This window comes from Carcharhinus amblyrhynchos, chromosome 13 (genome assembly GCF_965287045.1).
Source record: "Carcharhinus amblyrhynchos chromosome 13, sCarAmb.v2.hapA, whole genome shotgun sequence".
Lineage (NCBI taxonomy): Eukaryota > Metazoa > Chordata > Chondrichthyes > Carcharhiniformes > Carcharhinidae > Carcharhinus > Carcharhinus amblyrhynchos.
This window is the reverse complement of record NC_137336.1, coordinates 35,683,134-35,698,794: the sequence shown is the minus strand read 5'-3', so window position 1 is coordinate 35,698,794 and position 15,661 is coordinate 35,683,134. Positions and strand designations below refer to the sequence as shown.

The window sequence follows — 15,661 nt, the reverse complement described above, 5'->3', positions numbered from 1 at the left end:
ACTGAGAGGAGTGAATGGCAACTGGACCACTGATCCGGAGATATAAATTCAAATCCCACCACGGCCACTGGAGATTTTAAATTTCTTTAAATGGATCTTGAGTTAAAAAGGTAATATTAGTAATGATGACTATAAAACCCATTTGCTCCAGTGAGGGCCTTTAGGGAAGTAAAACTGCCATCCTCCTCAGTCTGGCCTATTGGTGATTACAGACTAACAGATAGTTAACTGAGCTCCAACATTTATTCAGGAAGATGGTTCTCATCCCTTTCTCAAGGCAATTAGGGATTGTTGACAAATATTGACCTTGCTAGTGACGTTCTCATCCTGTGAACGAAGAAAACTAATCAAGGAAAAGAACTTGTGAGAAAAAGGGAGGTACTGTTCAGTGGGGTTTGTGGTTAGCTACTTTTTCATGGATAAAGGAAACAGTGGATGTGGTCTGTGTATCTGGAGCTAAAGAAGACGGAAGATGGGATAGTTGGAAGAGCAGATTTTGTGAGTGGTAGTACTTTAACTCTGAGTTAATGCTACAACATCGAAGGCTAAAGCGTTCAAGAGCTTTTCCAAACATTTTACCAGAAACTGAAAGAAAAATTTCCCTTTCTCGAGTTTCCTCGTGGGGTACACCTTCTCAGGATAACAATATATCCTTGTAATATAAACTTAAAGCTGGCTCTCAGAATGTGTGCTCTAGTGACTTATAAATAAGGATATTTTGCTTCAGAGATTAAAGTGCATTTGTTTAGTCAATGCTAGTTACTGACAGATTGACAAGACAGAAGGTACCGAAAAATAACTTCTGTATGGACTAATCCTGGCTCATCACAATCCTGGTCTGGCTGACAACTTTGTCAGCACCTAATGGACTGCAGTTTGTGTTGGCCTTTTGCTATCATAGGTAGAACGCTTTTCCTCTCCATTTATGCGATGCTTTGTTTACACGGTTGTTTCTGAATAAACTACTTAATAAACTATTTTAAAAGCACCTGTGAACCCAACTTCCTTTCTGGTAATCTGTGACCCCTGCCAGAATTTTGTCATTGGCTGAGAAATGGATGACTCTTTATAGCTGGATGAAGCCTATTTAAAGCTGTACTGAAATTTTCTCCCAGCTGTAGGTACAGTTTCATGAACCATATTATTTTATCAAACCCATCCTGCACATAAATTTCAAACTCCAAGGCTGAAATTCTCCCATCCTGAATTGGACAGCAAACAAATTAGCCGCTGAGTGTTGCAGCTGGAAGTCCTGTCTCCATTTCCACCCTTCTCCATTTTGTGCAATGATCTAAGTGTGTGTGTGGGGAGCGGAAGATGGGGGAGGGGTGGAGAGAGAAAAAGAGCCAAGTAATGGGCCCTGTTTCAGACACCATGCTATTTTGCAGAAGATGGCTAGGAATTAGGAGCCCTCCACAATCGTGCCCAGTGAGGGGAGCTGTGAATAGCAATCTGGTTGAATCAGTAGGCATGGAATGTGTTTCAATTACTTGGACAGGCTGTAAGGTATTGCTGCGCACACTGAAAATTTGCAGGGGCTCATTAAGGGAGGATGCAAAGGCAGGATGGAGGTCTCTGCCACCTCAGTGAACACAATTGGTATTGTACCAGCCAACTTGGACATCACCTGGGCAACAGATGCATCTGAAAATGGGACTTGCTTCATCACACATAGAGGTCATTGAAGCCTTTGAGTGGCAGCATGCACAGTGATGAAGAGTCCTGAACATCAGGAGCACATGGCTGCAGAGCTACAGCTACAGAGGAGGAGAGAGGTTAACCAACACTCAGGATATACTGAAACAGGCAAAGCTACCTGAAACATGTCAGAAAGTCAGTGCTGATGGACATTGCAGCTCTCCAGGCAAATGGTCACAGATGTCTGTGCCCTCATCAATGAGGAGCTCACACTTTGCTCCACTCATAGCCAGTCCTGCCACTAGATAACACTCCCTCCACACCCACCATCACATCATGTGCACATGAGCCTCATCAGTGGTCATTTGCACCTTGGATGATGGTCTCGCTTAGATCATTTTGTTCCTGTTGCAGGACCCGAGCTAACTCCATGACACTTGATTGCCCTGGTGGTTCTCATCACTGGGATCCCGTTTCCGGCCAAGGCCATTTCCTAGTGTGGTTACCTTGCTCTTACGGTGTGCAGGCCATTATGGAATGGATTTGTGCTGAGTGGCAAGTATTTAAGGAGACAGATTTCCTTTAAGTGTATTGAGAAGTTGGGAATGTCCAGGATATTGAACCGTTAGTGTCCTCCTATCTAAAGAGTGGTCAAATTTGTGCTATTGGGTAGAAGCACTTCACCTCGGGAAGGTATGCAGAGATCTGCCCCCCTAAAGTGGGCTGCTCTGTTCAATTCAAGTACGCTATTGGGAGTTGCTACGACTGTACATGATGCATTGCAGGCACATGCAGGAGCCAGGAGTGGAGACAGCTGGGCTATCAGTATACTTGTGAGGGGCTCAAAGGCAACTTGATAATGGTTCCAAGAAATCTGCAATGGTTTGCCTATTTCATAAAGGTTCCATTAGACTGGATCATCTTTCACAGAAGCATTCATATATTGGGTAGCAAAGAGAAAAACTATGAAGGTAAGTACTCATATTCCAAGTTGCAGCCAACATTCATAGCAATTTTGATGTCTTATATCACCAATTTCAAATGATTTTGACCTTTTCAACGAAGATGGCAGCCAAGGTGGGTCTTTGATTGGAATCACTCTGGCATTGCCCAACCCCTCTGTTCCCATTTCAAGACTGCCAAATTGGATGGCAGACCTATCTCCAATCCAATTATGGACCAGAACCTGGGAAAATCCCACTTCTCATAGGCTGGTGACAGGTGTTCTCAACCTGGAATTGAACCTGCCTTCTGATTCACCTCTAAAGGGAAAATCCAGCTCCAGGAGTAAATTGCAGTTGGTTCTCAGTGGATTCCAGGCATAAGTATGTACGCAGCCCTATTCCTGGTCTGCTGCTAGCCCACCAGTGCAAGAAAAATCCAGCCTTTTGCTTCTCAAACGGAAGGAACTATGGAGGAAATAATATTTGTTCACTGTTCTATTCTGAGACATTTGCAAAGTGCTTCTGCCAAACATGATATTTCCTGATGAACACCCACAAGAGCAGCCAATGTTTAATCTTCCTTTAGATGATGCTTGTTAACCAAGGCAGGAAAGTGATGAATGCCAATACTTCCAATTTTAGTGTTTGCACTGGAGCATTACAAAAACCTCAAATCTACTAAAACATGAGTGTAGAATATTTTATACATTTCTGAATATTCAGCCTTGTTGGGTTGTCAGTTTAGTATAGATTTGTAATTTCTGATCTTACAGTGCAGATCATAATATAACTAGGCCAGAGACCTCCACTTATTTAGAAATGATAGATTGGTAACAGCCTTTCCCAAAACAGGACTGTATAATTCTAACCACTGCATTACAAACCAAATGTTGAACTGAAGCTTTTTTTAAGTGGGATAATTCCACTCCTAAGTTAGAGATTTTGCTTAATCTTAGCTTATTGTTCCCTTTCAGTTGTTTTAAATCATCTTAATTTATAAAATTCCAAAAATTGGGAATGAAATTTAATGTCCTCTTCCCCTGTAGCACATTTAAGAGGTGGGGGGGGGGCATCATTTAATTGGGCAGGTGATGACCAAGGCATTTGGTGCCTGATCACGGGACCCAGCATTGGGAAAAGGGACTTTATCCTTCCCCTCACCATCACTCACTTGTGGATTCAGGATCCAGCAATGTTCATAGGGTTTGTGTGGCTGCCATTTCAGCAGCAGCCACTGCCTCCCAGTGGTGCTGCTATTCAATAGAGTCACTGACCTCTGACTGTTAGCTCTCAACAAGCAGGATTTCTGTTCCCCCTGGGCTGTAGGTCCTAAGGAAGGTCCAATTCTGCCCAGTTAAGTACCTGAGTGGCCCTTCATTCTTTGGGCCTTGTCCAAAAGAGGCAACACAGGTCTCTTGCTGGGTCTCCCATTGGCAAGCAAGACCCCCTCCCGCTCCTGTAACCTCCATAAAATACTGCTCTGAGTGTATAGAATTGGTAAATCTGAACTAATATTTGGCAGAAAATTAGCAAACGCAATTATTCCAGGGCAAGCAGAGGCCTCTTTCTAATCCACCTTCGGAATTGAATGCCCAGAGATCTATGATACAGCTCTGTTAATGATGATCATTAGAAAGCAAGAATTGTAAAATTAAACATTCTGCTGGGATTAACTTATCCATGGATTCACCATCTCTTCAAATACAACTTCATTTTTTTTTCCATTTAACAGATTGATAATATGTTTTGCACTAAACAGAACATTTATATGATTCACTTCATTTATTTTCTCTTTCCTCCATTTGAGGTTTTGTGATTACCATCCCGACCACTGCCTCAAACGCTTTAAAAAATATATTTTTATTCTTGACCCATTTTTAGACCTCTTTGTGCCATTTAACTGCCTTCTGATAAAGAAATCAGACAGGAAAACTGTTCCCAGGTTTTGGGCAGTGCAACTGGTCATTTGGAGGTATGCAAGATGCTTGGGAATGCTGAATTGCCAAGCTTTTTTTGGATGGAAAGTGACTGGCCTCCACTTGGCACCAATGAGGCGAGGTGGTACTCAAGGAGGAGGCAGAAGAAGAAAAAATGCTGAAGCAGCTGATGAGACAACAGTGAAAGAAAAGAATTACCTGCTGTAGAAGCTACTAAGACCGTTACAATTGTTAGACAAGCCCTAGTGGCCCACATCTTTCATTTATAGCCCTTTGCCACCAGTACATAACAGTTTCTATTCATGGGTCCAGTCCTCATGAAAAACACAGTATAAGCAGACCTACTCTTATCACAAAGAAATGTAAATGCCTGCCTAACTGTCTTCTGAAGTTTCTTCAGAAGCTCCTCAATCTCAGCATAACCATGTTTTATATTTAGAAAGATCAGAATTGGCAAGCCACCCTATATTGTCCCTCTGTGATGATGAGCCAAGTTTGTAGTGACGAACAATGCAAAACTTTTGCAGAACTTTGGCAAGGCAACTAGTTCAGATATTGTACATTATTTGTACATTTCCCTTGGTACACTTGCATCTGTCAAAATATTGTTTCTTTATTTGCTTCCATGGTTTGACCATTGTGTGGCTGTCCTTACAAGCTCTGTTGCATCTACTCATGCTACTCTAATATTACTCATTGCTGCAAGGTGGCTGTCCAGTCCAGATAGGGGATGTCTTCCACTTCCTGGTCACAGAACCAGACAGTTCTGTGCCCTGTAATTTTTTAGTTAAATTCTGAACTGCAGCTTTAAGGCCTGATATAGCAGCTTTTCGGGCACTCTGGTGGTGGAAATCCCTCCCATAACCTCAGCTCATGTTGACCCCCTGTCAAAACCATGCAACGATGGCATTGCATGATCACTTCTGTGGATTCATAGGACACATGATGAGTGATGACACTTCAGAGGGGTTGTGTTATCAGATACAGAGAATTGAATGTTCTACCTGAAGTATGTAACAAAGAAGTAATTGACAGGAAATGCATTTTTAAATCCTTTTTAAATCTTTCAAGGGTTGTGGGCATCATTGGCTAGGCCAGCATTTGTTGCCCATTCCGAATTGCCCTGGAGAAGGTGGTGGTAAACCAGAGCCTTGGATTCCTGCAATACACAAAATGTTGTTAAGAATGGAATTCCAGGATTTTGACTAGGCTGCAGTGAAAGAATAGCAATTATAGTTCCAAAACAATAAGGTGTGTGGTTTGGACAGGAATATGTAGATGGTGGGGTTCCCATGCATATGCTGTACTTGTCCCTGGTAGGTGCCATCGGAGTAACTTTTGGAGTTTGCCGGGGTGTTTCTTGTAAATGGTCCACACTGTTGCCACTGTTCATTAGTGGTGGAGGGAGTAAATGTTTAAGGTGGTGGATGTGATGCCAATCAAACGGGCTGCTTTGTCCTGGATGCTGTTGAGCTTCCTGAATGTCGTTGGAACTTCACTAAACAAGTGTAGAGTATTATTTCGTGGTACTCCTGTTTTGTGCCTCGTCGATTATAGATAGGCTTTGAGGAATCAGGAGATGAGCTATTCACCTGAAAATTCCCAGCCTCTGACCTACTCTTGCAGCCTCAGTGTTTATTGGTTGGTCCAGCCCAATTTCTGGTCAATGGTAACCCTCTGGGTGTTCATTTTGGGGAATTAGTTAATGTTAAATATAACGGGCCAAAACTCTTTGGCCCTTCCAGGACATTTAGGCTTTAACTTTGGGGGTTCATGAGTTGGGGCCACACAGACATATGCTCCATTTAGAGTGCTTTCCAACAACCCATTTAAATTTAGAAGGACTTTAACCTAAGAAAACATCCTCCAATAACACTGCTGGCAAAACCTCAATTTTTGGTTTGGCACATTTGGCAAGCTCCGGCTTTAAGAAGCACACCTTTCAGTTTCAATGTTAATCCATCTTACAGAATTCTTTTCACCCAGCTTTCACAACTGCTCAAGGTTTTGAAAACTACAGTGCACTAGAGATGATGTCGACACATGAAGCTGCTGTGTTTGTTTTCCCTCTGCACTGGACTCTGGAGTTGTTTTGGATTCCTCCAGCAGCAGCTGCGGTCGCTTCAGGAGACACTGCAAAGGTGACCCTGCTGCTGCTTGTAGACTGGGGGAGGCAGGGAAGGCACATATACATTGCGCCCAGTTGGAACGCAGCTCTGAATGTGTAGCATATTTTGGTGTCAGTTTATCTCTTAACATACTATATGGGGCTGTGAGACTACAGATCCAAACCCACTGTTTTGTTGGTTCAGTCAGTTTTCTATTTTAAAAATGCATTGAGTATGATCTCCTGTTTTAGGTTTTTTCAAGTAATGTTTGCCATGAATGCTGCGGTTGCAATAAGCAAAGAGGAAGGCTTCCTGGGCAGTGCTCTGAGGCAGGAAAGTAACCCATCCTTATTGCATGTTTGTTAGGGCAAAATTGTTTTGTTTAGCATGCTTTCCTTTAAATTGCCATTTTTTAGGAAAACATTAAGATAGCTGAACTCTTTCCAAGGCTGGACATTAAGCTTACATTTGACAGCATCCTTGGGCGAAGAGACAGGTACCCAAGGTCCACTGTAGTGATGTGATTCCTATCGCCAGCATTTAATTTAGGTGATCTCCCAAAGGCTCCAAGGGAATTAAGAATGGAAGTCAACTGTAGATGTAATCCCGGTTTAGTTATCAGAGTTACTGTCCCACAGAACAGCTGGGCCACTATTACTGCAATATTATCAGATGTATTTCACATAGGTTTTTATATTTGAGTGATTGAAGAAGGAATGTTGCTTCCTTTGCGAAAGAGAAACTTCGATATTAAAAATAAATTCGTTCATAACTACCTAAGTTGTGTTGACAGAGCAGAGTAAAGACTTCATTGGTAAGTGAGGAATTGAAGTGTATGAATTTTAAAATAAAGTTGCATACAAATCTGGTAGAATAATCGGAGGAAGAACATAAGATAACAAATGCAATGCTGACAGACCAACAAAAGAAGGGAACAAACTTGAGAGAACGAGGTAAGGGGAAAAAGCATGTCAATAATAACAAAACTATCTGCATCTCTCCTTCTTCGATAGTTCATGGACAGATTGAAGTTGCTGTTGACTCCGGCTAAGCACCAGCCTGACTTAATCTATTTGCGTCATGTTCCATTGCGCCGTATCCACCTTTTCACTTTGCTTCAGCTCTTGTGTCTGATTCTGCTGTGGGTTTTAAAATCAACAGCTGCTGCAATCATCTTTCCTGTTATGGTAAGTTGTAACTTGGTGGTTTACAGATATTTTCAACTTTAAGGTGCAATAACCTGATGTCTGTCTTGATACTTGTAAAATTAGCTAATGGAACCGACAATAGTATTTTAAATACAGAGATAGGTTAATAAAAAAAAGTTTGCAATCCTTTCCACATCAAAGGTAATTATTTTCTACTTTTCCACTTTCCTGTTTATAATAGGTACCTTCCCTCATCTAGAAAACAAACAGATGATTGAAGCATAGAATCCCTACAGTGCAAAAGGAGGCCATTCAGCCATTGAGTCAGCAGTGATCACAATCCCACCCAGACCTTATCCCCACAACCCCATGCATTTACCCTAGCGAGCCCCCCTGACATTAAGGGGCAATTTAACATAACCAATCCACCTAACCCGCACATCTTTGGACTGTGGGAGGAAACTGGAGCATCTGGAGGAAACCCATGCAGACACGGGGAGAATGTGCAAACTCCACACAGACAGTGACCCAAGCCAGGAACTGAACCCGTGTCCCTGGCACTGTGAGGCAGCAGTGCTAACCACTGTGCCACCATACGGCCCCAGATGATCTTCTTGTAGGTTTTGGCAATATATTTCTATTCATTCTTGGGACATGGGCAATGCTGGCAAGATCATCTCACAATGACTTTACACAGTGATTTTTTTTCTTTCTCTCACTTTAATGTTATAACTACTCAGACCTGGCCTTACTGCTGTGGACAGCATGGGAAGGTAAGATTAACAGGAGATTTTTCACTCCCTATTACCTACAGTGAGGGCTTCTTGGGCAAGTATGGCATTCCTTATGAACATACCCTTGCATGTAACTGTCATTACATATTGTAGAGAAGGTAGTCCCAGCAAGTGAGGCTGAACTACATGGAGGAGAGCATTGCAATGATCCGCATTCGAGGGATTCCTCAATGAGTACTGCAAGCGACATCACAGCTCATCTGATCACTCATGTCTTCTCACGTTTTTAATCTTGGACAGCAATGCCTTACTACTTTCCTCAATATCAGAGAATGAAAATTCCTTCAACTCAGTACCGTTTCCTGGAACACCCCTCTCTTTCCACCAGGTGACAACTCCAATAATCATCTCCTAATTATAAAAGCTGCAGTAAATAAGTGCACCCTTATTCTGTATGACACTAACTTCTGTGAAAAACAAACCACAATCTAAGTGCACATTCTACTTTATTACCATAATATTAAAAATGATCATAAACCAACCTACTTTAAAAAACACACCTGGGTGGTAACTTATGAGCCGGTTCTAAGTTCCCAACTTGCGGGAAAATGGAAGTAAATCCCACTAGTTTTTTTTTAAGCGTGATTTGCAGAATGAATCTCCGACACTCCATGCATCACAGAGTGCCCTAATGGAATTCCCTCTGAAAAGAAGGGGGCGGGGTCTATTCCCACCCAAGAGGCTGGCAGCATAGCACTGAGCAGGCCACTGCACATGCGCTGATCTGTCAGTGCCAAGAAGCAAGCACGCACAGTGGCCTCACATTGCTGCCCTGCCAATCACTGCCAGCTCTACACTCCCCCCTCATCGGCCTTCGAATGATCCCAATGCAGAGTGGCAGCGGGTCCCCTCCAACCCCACCAATCACCCCACCCCTTTGCCATTTTCTGTTGCCCAATGGGCAGTGCCAAGGGGATACCCCCTTACCTCTGACCTCCTGGTGGGGCCTCAATGACCTCTCTTCCCTCCAGCAGGATCAGACCACCTATTCCCTGTTAGTGAGGAGCAGGAGTAAATCCTACTAGATTGAACCACCCCTGGCAGGGCGGGAGGGAGACACTAGATGGCCCAGGACCTCAGTCTCAAGCCCACTAATCAGATGGAAATTGCAATTGCCATCAGCTCCATAAGAACATAAGAACATAAGAAATAGGAGCAGGAGTAGGCCATCTAGCCCTTCGAGCCTGCCCTGCCATTCAATAAGATCATGGCTGATCTGTCGCTGCTCAGTTCCACTTTCCCGCCCTCTCCCCATAACCCTTAATCCCCTCTCTTATCAAAAACCCATCAACCCGCGTCTTAAAAATATTTAGCGAGGCAGCCTCCACCACTTCAACGGGCAGAGAATTCCAGAGATTCACCACCCTTTGAGTGAAGAAGTTCCTCCTCAACTCCGTTCTAAACCGCCCCCCTTTTATCTTGAGGCTGTGCCCCCTAGTCCTACTGTCTTTTTTGAGCAGGAAGAGTCTCTCCACCTCTATCCTATCCATCCCATTCATCATCTTATACGTCTCAATGAGATCTCCCCTCATTCTTCTAAACTCTAACGAGTACAAGCCCAGTTTATTCAGCCTCTCCTCATAGCTCAACCCCCTCAACTCCGGTATCAGCCTAGTAAACCTCCTCTGCACTCCCTCCAAGGCCAAAATATCTTTGCGCAGGTGCGGCGTCCAAAACTGCACACAGTACTCCAGCTGTGGCCTCACCAATGCCCTATACAGCTGCAGCAAGACCTCCCTACTTTTATATTCAATCCCCCTCGCTATGAAGGCCAGCATCCCATTCGCCTTCCTGACCACCTGCTGCACCTGCAAGCTGGGTTTTTGCGACTCATGCACAAGGACCCCGAGGTCCCTCTGCACCGTCGCCTGCTGCAGTTTTTCGCCCCGTAAGTAATAGTCCTTCCTACCATTCTTCCTACCAAAGTGGACCACCTCACACTTGCCAACATTAAATTCCATTTGCCATTTCCTGGCCCATTCGCCCAGCCTGTCTAGATCCTTCTGCAGACTCTCCACACCCTCCGCACAATTTGCCGTTCCCCCAATCTTGGTGTCATCAGCAAATTTCGACACCCTACACTCGGTTCCCTCCTCCAGATCATCTATATAAATGGTAAAAAGCTGAGGCCCCAGCACCGACCCCTGGGGCACTCCACTAGTCACCATCCGCCAATCCGAATAGCACCCGTTGACCCCCACTCTCTGCCTCCTATTTGACAACCAATCCTCTATCCACGCTATCCATGCCGATTTCCAGCGAGAAGCTTAGTCTGGGAAATTTGGGAAGGCCATGGCGCCCAGTGGGAAACCCACAAAAAAGCCTCCGCTGATGATTATCAAGTGGAACAGGTTTTAGTGCTACTTCACTGTGTCATGACTGCCTGCACCTAAAGTCAGGCCTTTAATAAAAAAAATTGACTTTGGCAGAGGTTTGGTTGCTTATTCTTTCAATCAAATTGTATGATTTATGCACTGGAAAACCTAGAGCAAGGCAAATTAATGAAAGTCCAAGACAATAACAAAAACAAATCAGTCATGGCACTTAATTGTTCCCAATATGGAACATTTTTTAAATCTCGGAAACCAGAAAGCCTGTTTGATCTAATATCTGTCCTGAGTAAATGAATTAAAGATATTGGCCTCTCATTAAATATTTAAGCTTTGCAGTAGTACAGGCCTTTTAAGTACCTGTCAGCTTCAGGGAACTTCCCCGGTGCTCCGCTTTTGATGAATACAGGGTTAAAATCAAAATAAAATTGTTCAAATGGATGCCTTTTTAGTATTGTTATGGGCCAAAATTATTTCTGCAATTTATTTTACACAGCAATTAGTTGACGAAATGCTTTCTGTCATTACTTACATAATTGAGAGTGCTGTTTGGTAGTTTGATTAGAACAGAATCATAGAATCTCTACAGTGCAGAAGGAGACCATTCGGCCCATTGAGTCTGCACCGACCACAATCCCACTTAAGCCCTATTCCTGTAACCTTACATATTTACCCTACTAATCCACTTGGGTCAATTCAGCATAGCCAATCAATCTAACATGCACATCTTTGGATTATGGGAGGAAACCGGAGCACCTGGGAGAAACCCACACAAACACAGGGAGAACTTACAAACTCCATAAAGTCACACCAGGCCAGAATTGAACCTGGGTCCCTGGCACTGTGAGGCAGCAGTGCTAACCACTGTGCCACCATGTCGCCCTTTAGAAATTTATTAAATGGCAATGTTGGTGTTTGATTGGTGACAGCTCCTGGCTTTAGTAGGGGTACGAAAGGCAATGGAATGCGTCTTCTCCAGACATGATCTAAGCTGGCTTGATGATGCAATGCCTGAGAAAGAGAACAAAGCACTGGAAGAAAAGAAGACTGAGAAAGACGTGTCAAACAACGAGAGTGAAGATGTGAGTATCATTCTTTTCATTTTGTCTCTTCCTTTACTACAGAAATGTAACACAAGTGAAACTTGAGATCTTTGCAGCCATCTAGTGGCAGTTTACCCCTCCTCATTCTGTGAGCAGCTGGTGATTAAATTGAGTGATGATTTCCTTTCAACAGTTGTATTTTAGTATTATTTCCAAGTAGTATCAAGCACTAGCTTAGAATTTGATTTAAATAAATTATTCTTCTCTGCCGGTCGGAGCACAGTTCAGCCATGCGTTGCTTTCTGAGCTGACAACGTATTAACTCTAGTACAAATGTGGCAATTTAAAGTACATTGTACTATAGTATCATGTAAATACCCTCGCCGTCAAAAAACACAACAGGACTAACTGCTTGCAAAATAACTGTGCCAACACCTGAATCATTTGTAGAAGGAAATATTAGATTTAATTCCTGCACAGTATTCAAAACCTCACACTATTTCAGAACATAAATGTGAAGCTTAGCTATTTCTGAAGTGAAAGATTTTATAGCAAAATCTCTTTACCAAATGCTCTGAATGACAACAGAAGAAAAGAAAAGGAATTGCAGAGGGAAGAGGAGGACCAAAGTTTCCTTTTGGTCATTCCTCCTCCTCCTCCTGATCTATGAGAGCTTTTTTAAAAATAATACAAAATAAAAATTACCTGGGCATCTGCTGACCTGCTAATTGCTGCCAACGTTTATCACAAAGTGTGGGTCTCCAAATCCCAAAAGTTAATAATGCATCACAGAGCACTTAATGCCATTGAGGGAAGGCGAGCTTTCCTATTTTAATAGGTTCCCTGTTTGCCTGGGGCTGGCAATTTTCAATCTGCTGGGGAACAAGGGAAAATGCAATGTAAAACTGCCCTAGCCACCACCCCTTCTGACTATTTAAACTGCCCATCCACCTCATTGGCACCAAGCAGACTGGATTAAAAAAATACAACACATCTAGCAGTTCAGGAAAGACAACAAGTGCAAACTGACCATCGATAATTTTTATTTATATCCTAATAAGTTTTTATATTTTTCAACATTTTAAGTGAGAAAAATTAAGCTCTCAACAGAGATGATCTCTTAAATCCTCCACTGAATGCATGTCAGACAGTCAGCTCAATTCCACAATTGAGCTCCAACTAAAGTGCTGCTGCTCATTGTGTGCGACAATCACTGATGCCAGATTTTTTTTTCACAGCCTGTTACTGGGAAATAGTATATTTAATAGTATACATAAATAATGCATTAGAAAGTTTTATACCATTGCCTCAGTTATTCTTGTCAGGGCTCGCTCATTTCTCTAAATGAAACCTATTTGATAGCTCTCTAAAAGAAAATAAACACAGCTTCATGTGTTTAAATAGCGTTTCAATCTGTCTTGCTCTGTTTAGTCATAAATATACCTACCAACATATCTTTAAAGTTAACAGCTTTGGCTTCAGCAAGAGGAGCTGCACATTCAGTGCAAAGAACAGCCAGGGAGCTTACTTTCACATAGACAGTTTGATTATGTTCAGTATGCAGCCAGCTCAGTCACATGCAGGCATCAGTCAGCCAAGACACATACTATCAGTACGGCTACATACAAGCAACCAGCCCAGTCTGAAATATGCAGTCTGTCCAATCAAAAACAGAACCAACCCGGTTGTATTCAGCCTGTCAAACACACTTGACTGAGTCACACACATCCAATAGACAGTCTGACTGAGTCACCAGCTAGTCAAATAAAGTGCAGACAGCAGATGGGCCAGTTGTATGCAGAGTTAGACAGCAGCCAGTCCACTTGCACACAGATACATATACAAATGGATGTTTGAGTCCAGTCACATGCATGCTCAACAGAGTATGTATTCACACATATGGAATTGCCAACTTGGTCAAATCCAAACAGCAGCCAGTCTGCTTGCTTAGGTCCATACAGGCATCAGCTAAAGCAGACAGCAGTGGATAACATCCAAGGTCTCTACGTGACTGAAGTGACTTCAATCCTAAGTTAATTTAAACCAAGTCATATGAAATATTTTCTATTTTCCTGTTTTTCAGGAGAAAATATTTTATGTTACGATGTAAAGAGCAAATTTGCAAAGTGATTCTTAAAAATTTAACACATTTGAGGTAATTTCAGGGGAGCCCCAGTGGTTCACAGGGTTTAGTACAGTTCCCTACTTGTGGGGAGCTTGCGGTCTGACCCTGCTGGAGGGAAGGGGGAAGTAATCGAGGCCCCCCCCCCAGAGGGTAAGGTGCCAGGGGTGCCCCCGGGCATTGCCACCTTGGCAGTGCCAGCCTGGGCCCTCTGGCACTGCCCAAGCAGCAAAGTGCCAATGCCCAGGGGCACCTTGGCACTGCTCACCAGGCAGTGCCAAGGGGGCAGAGCCTAATGGAGGTGGGGCCTGGTGGGGTAGGGCCTGATGGGATGGGGCAATTGTGGGGGTGGGGGTGTCCAGCTGCCATTCTGCAGTCGGGATCAATGGGGGAGGGAGTGACATCAGCAATCGGGACCAGCCATTGGGGTGGGAGTGGGGGCAGCCTGCTGGGGTAGTCAGGGCTCCAGTGGGGCGGGGCGGGTCAGCACTGCGGGGGGTTGTTCAGGGCTGCTGGTTGAGGTGGGGAGGAGGAGGGAAATTGAGGCAGACTGGGAGGTGGGGCGGTTTGAGTCTGGTCTGGACATGTCCAGGAGCTAGCGATTGGGCTATGGAGTGTTCTAAATAGGTCATGGGGCTTGCCAGCTTGGAAGGCTGGTAGATAGGGGCCACTGTGCATGTGTCAATCCCAATGCTGACCACCCGTCGCATGCACACTGGTCTGCTCAATGCTCTGCTGCCAGCCTCTCCAGCGGGAATAGCCCCGTCCACTGATTTCTGGAGTGAATCACGCTAGTCCACTCTGCAGTGCACAGAGTGTGGGAGATTCATTTTGAAACTCCCGTTGAAAGAACCAGCAGGCTTTACTCCAGTTTCTACATAAATTCAACACTTTTATGGGAGAATCACTCTCCGTGTCCTTTATCGCTAAGCCTGGTGCTAAAATACTCAATTTCTCCAGAGAACGGAGCAATATTTTCCTTTGAAGGTACAATATTGTTTTAAATCTGGTCCCACACATCTTTCTGAAATTTTGCCATGTCATTTACTACTCTACAACCTGAACTGCAAGTGATGCCCTATGGTCCTACTTTGTAAAGCTAAATAGCTGCTTAAACCATGGCTTTCAATATGAATTACAAGAGTGCATGGAATATTTTGCCTCTAACACCAAGACCGGCTGTGCAACTTCATTCTGCTTCTTTTTCCTTTTCTCTTTCCACCATCCAAAGGCTCATCTCCATCTTTCCACCATTCCAGACAAGACCTCATCATTTTCCAATTTTTCTTCTTGATCTATCCTCATTTTCCCGAAGCCACAGGTTGGTCCCCTCCTCATCTCTCAACTAATTCCTGGATCCTATATTAGCTGATATTGTTAATGGTTCCTTTTCCAAAGTCACCAACCCTCACTTGTTCATTAACTCATGCATTCTCTGCAAGCACGGTCCCACTTCTTGTCTCCCTTTATTCCATAAGTTTGTCAAGAGTGTTGTTGCCTCCCAGTTCCATGCCAAATTCCAGAAATTGCATGTTCAAATGCTGCACAAATCCTGTTCCTAAGATAGTCTTTGCCTAGGTTATAAATGATGGGCTGG

General features: G+C 43.6%; 1 protein-coding gene across 1 annotated transcript in view; it reads left to right on the top strand.

The window, feature by feature from the left end:
• The window catches only part of LOC145351841 (electrogenic sodium bicarbonate cotransporter 1-like), an 81,246-nt gene that overhangs the window by 60,625 nt on the left and 4,960 nt on the right, over positions 1 to 15,661 (top strand). Inside the window, exons 19-20 of the mRNA XM_080201538.1 lie at positions 7,641 to 7,814; positions 11,829 to 11,981. Of these exons, the coding sequence (XP_080057664.1) occupies positions 7,641 to 7,814; positions 11,829 to 11,981 (327 nt within the window). The remainder of the gene's footprint in view (positions 1 to 7,640; positions 7,815 to 11,828; positions 11,982 to 15,661) is intronic.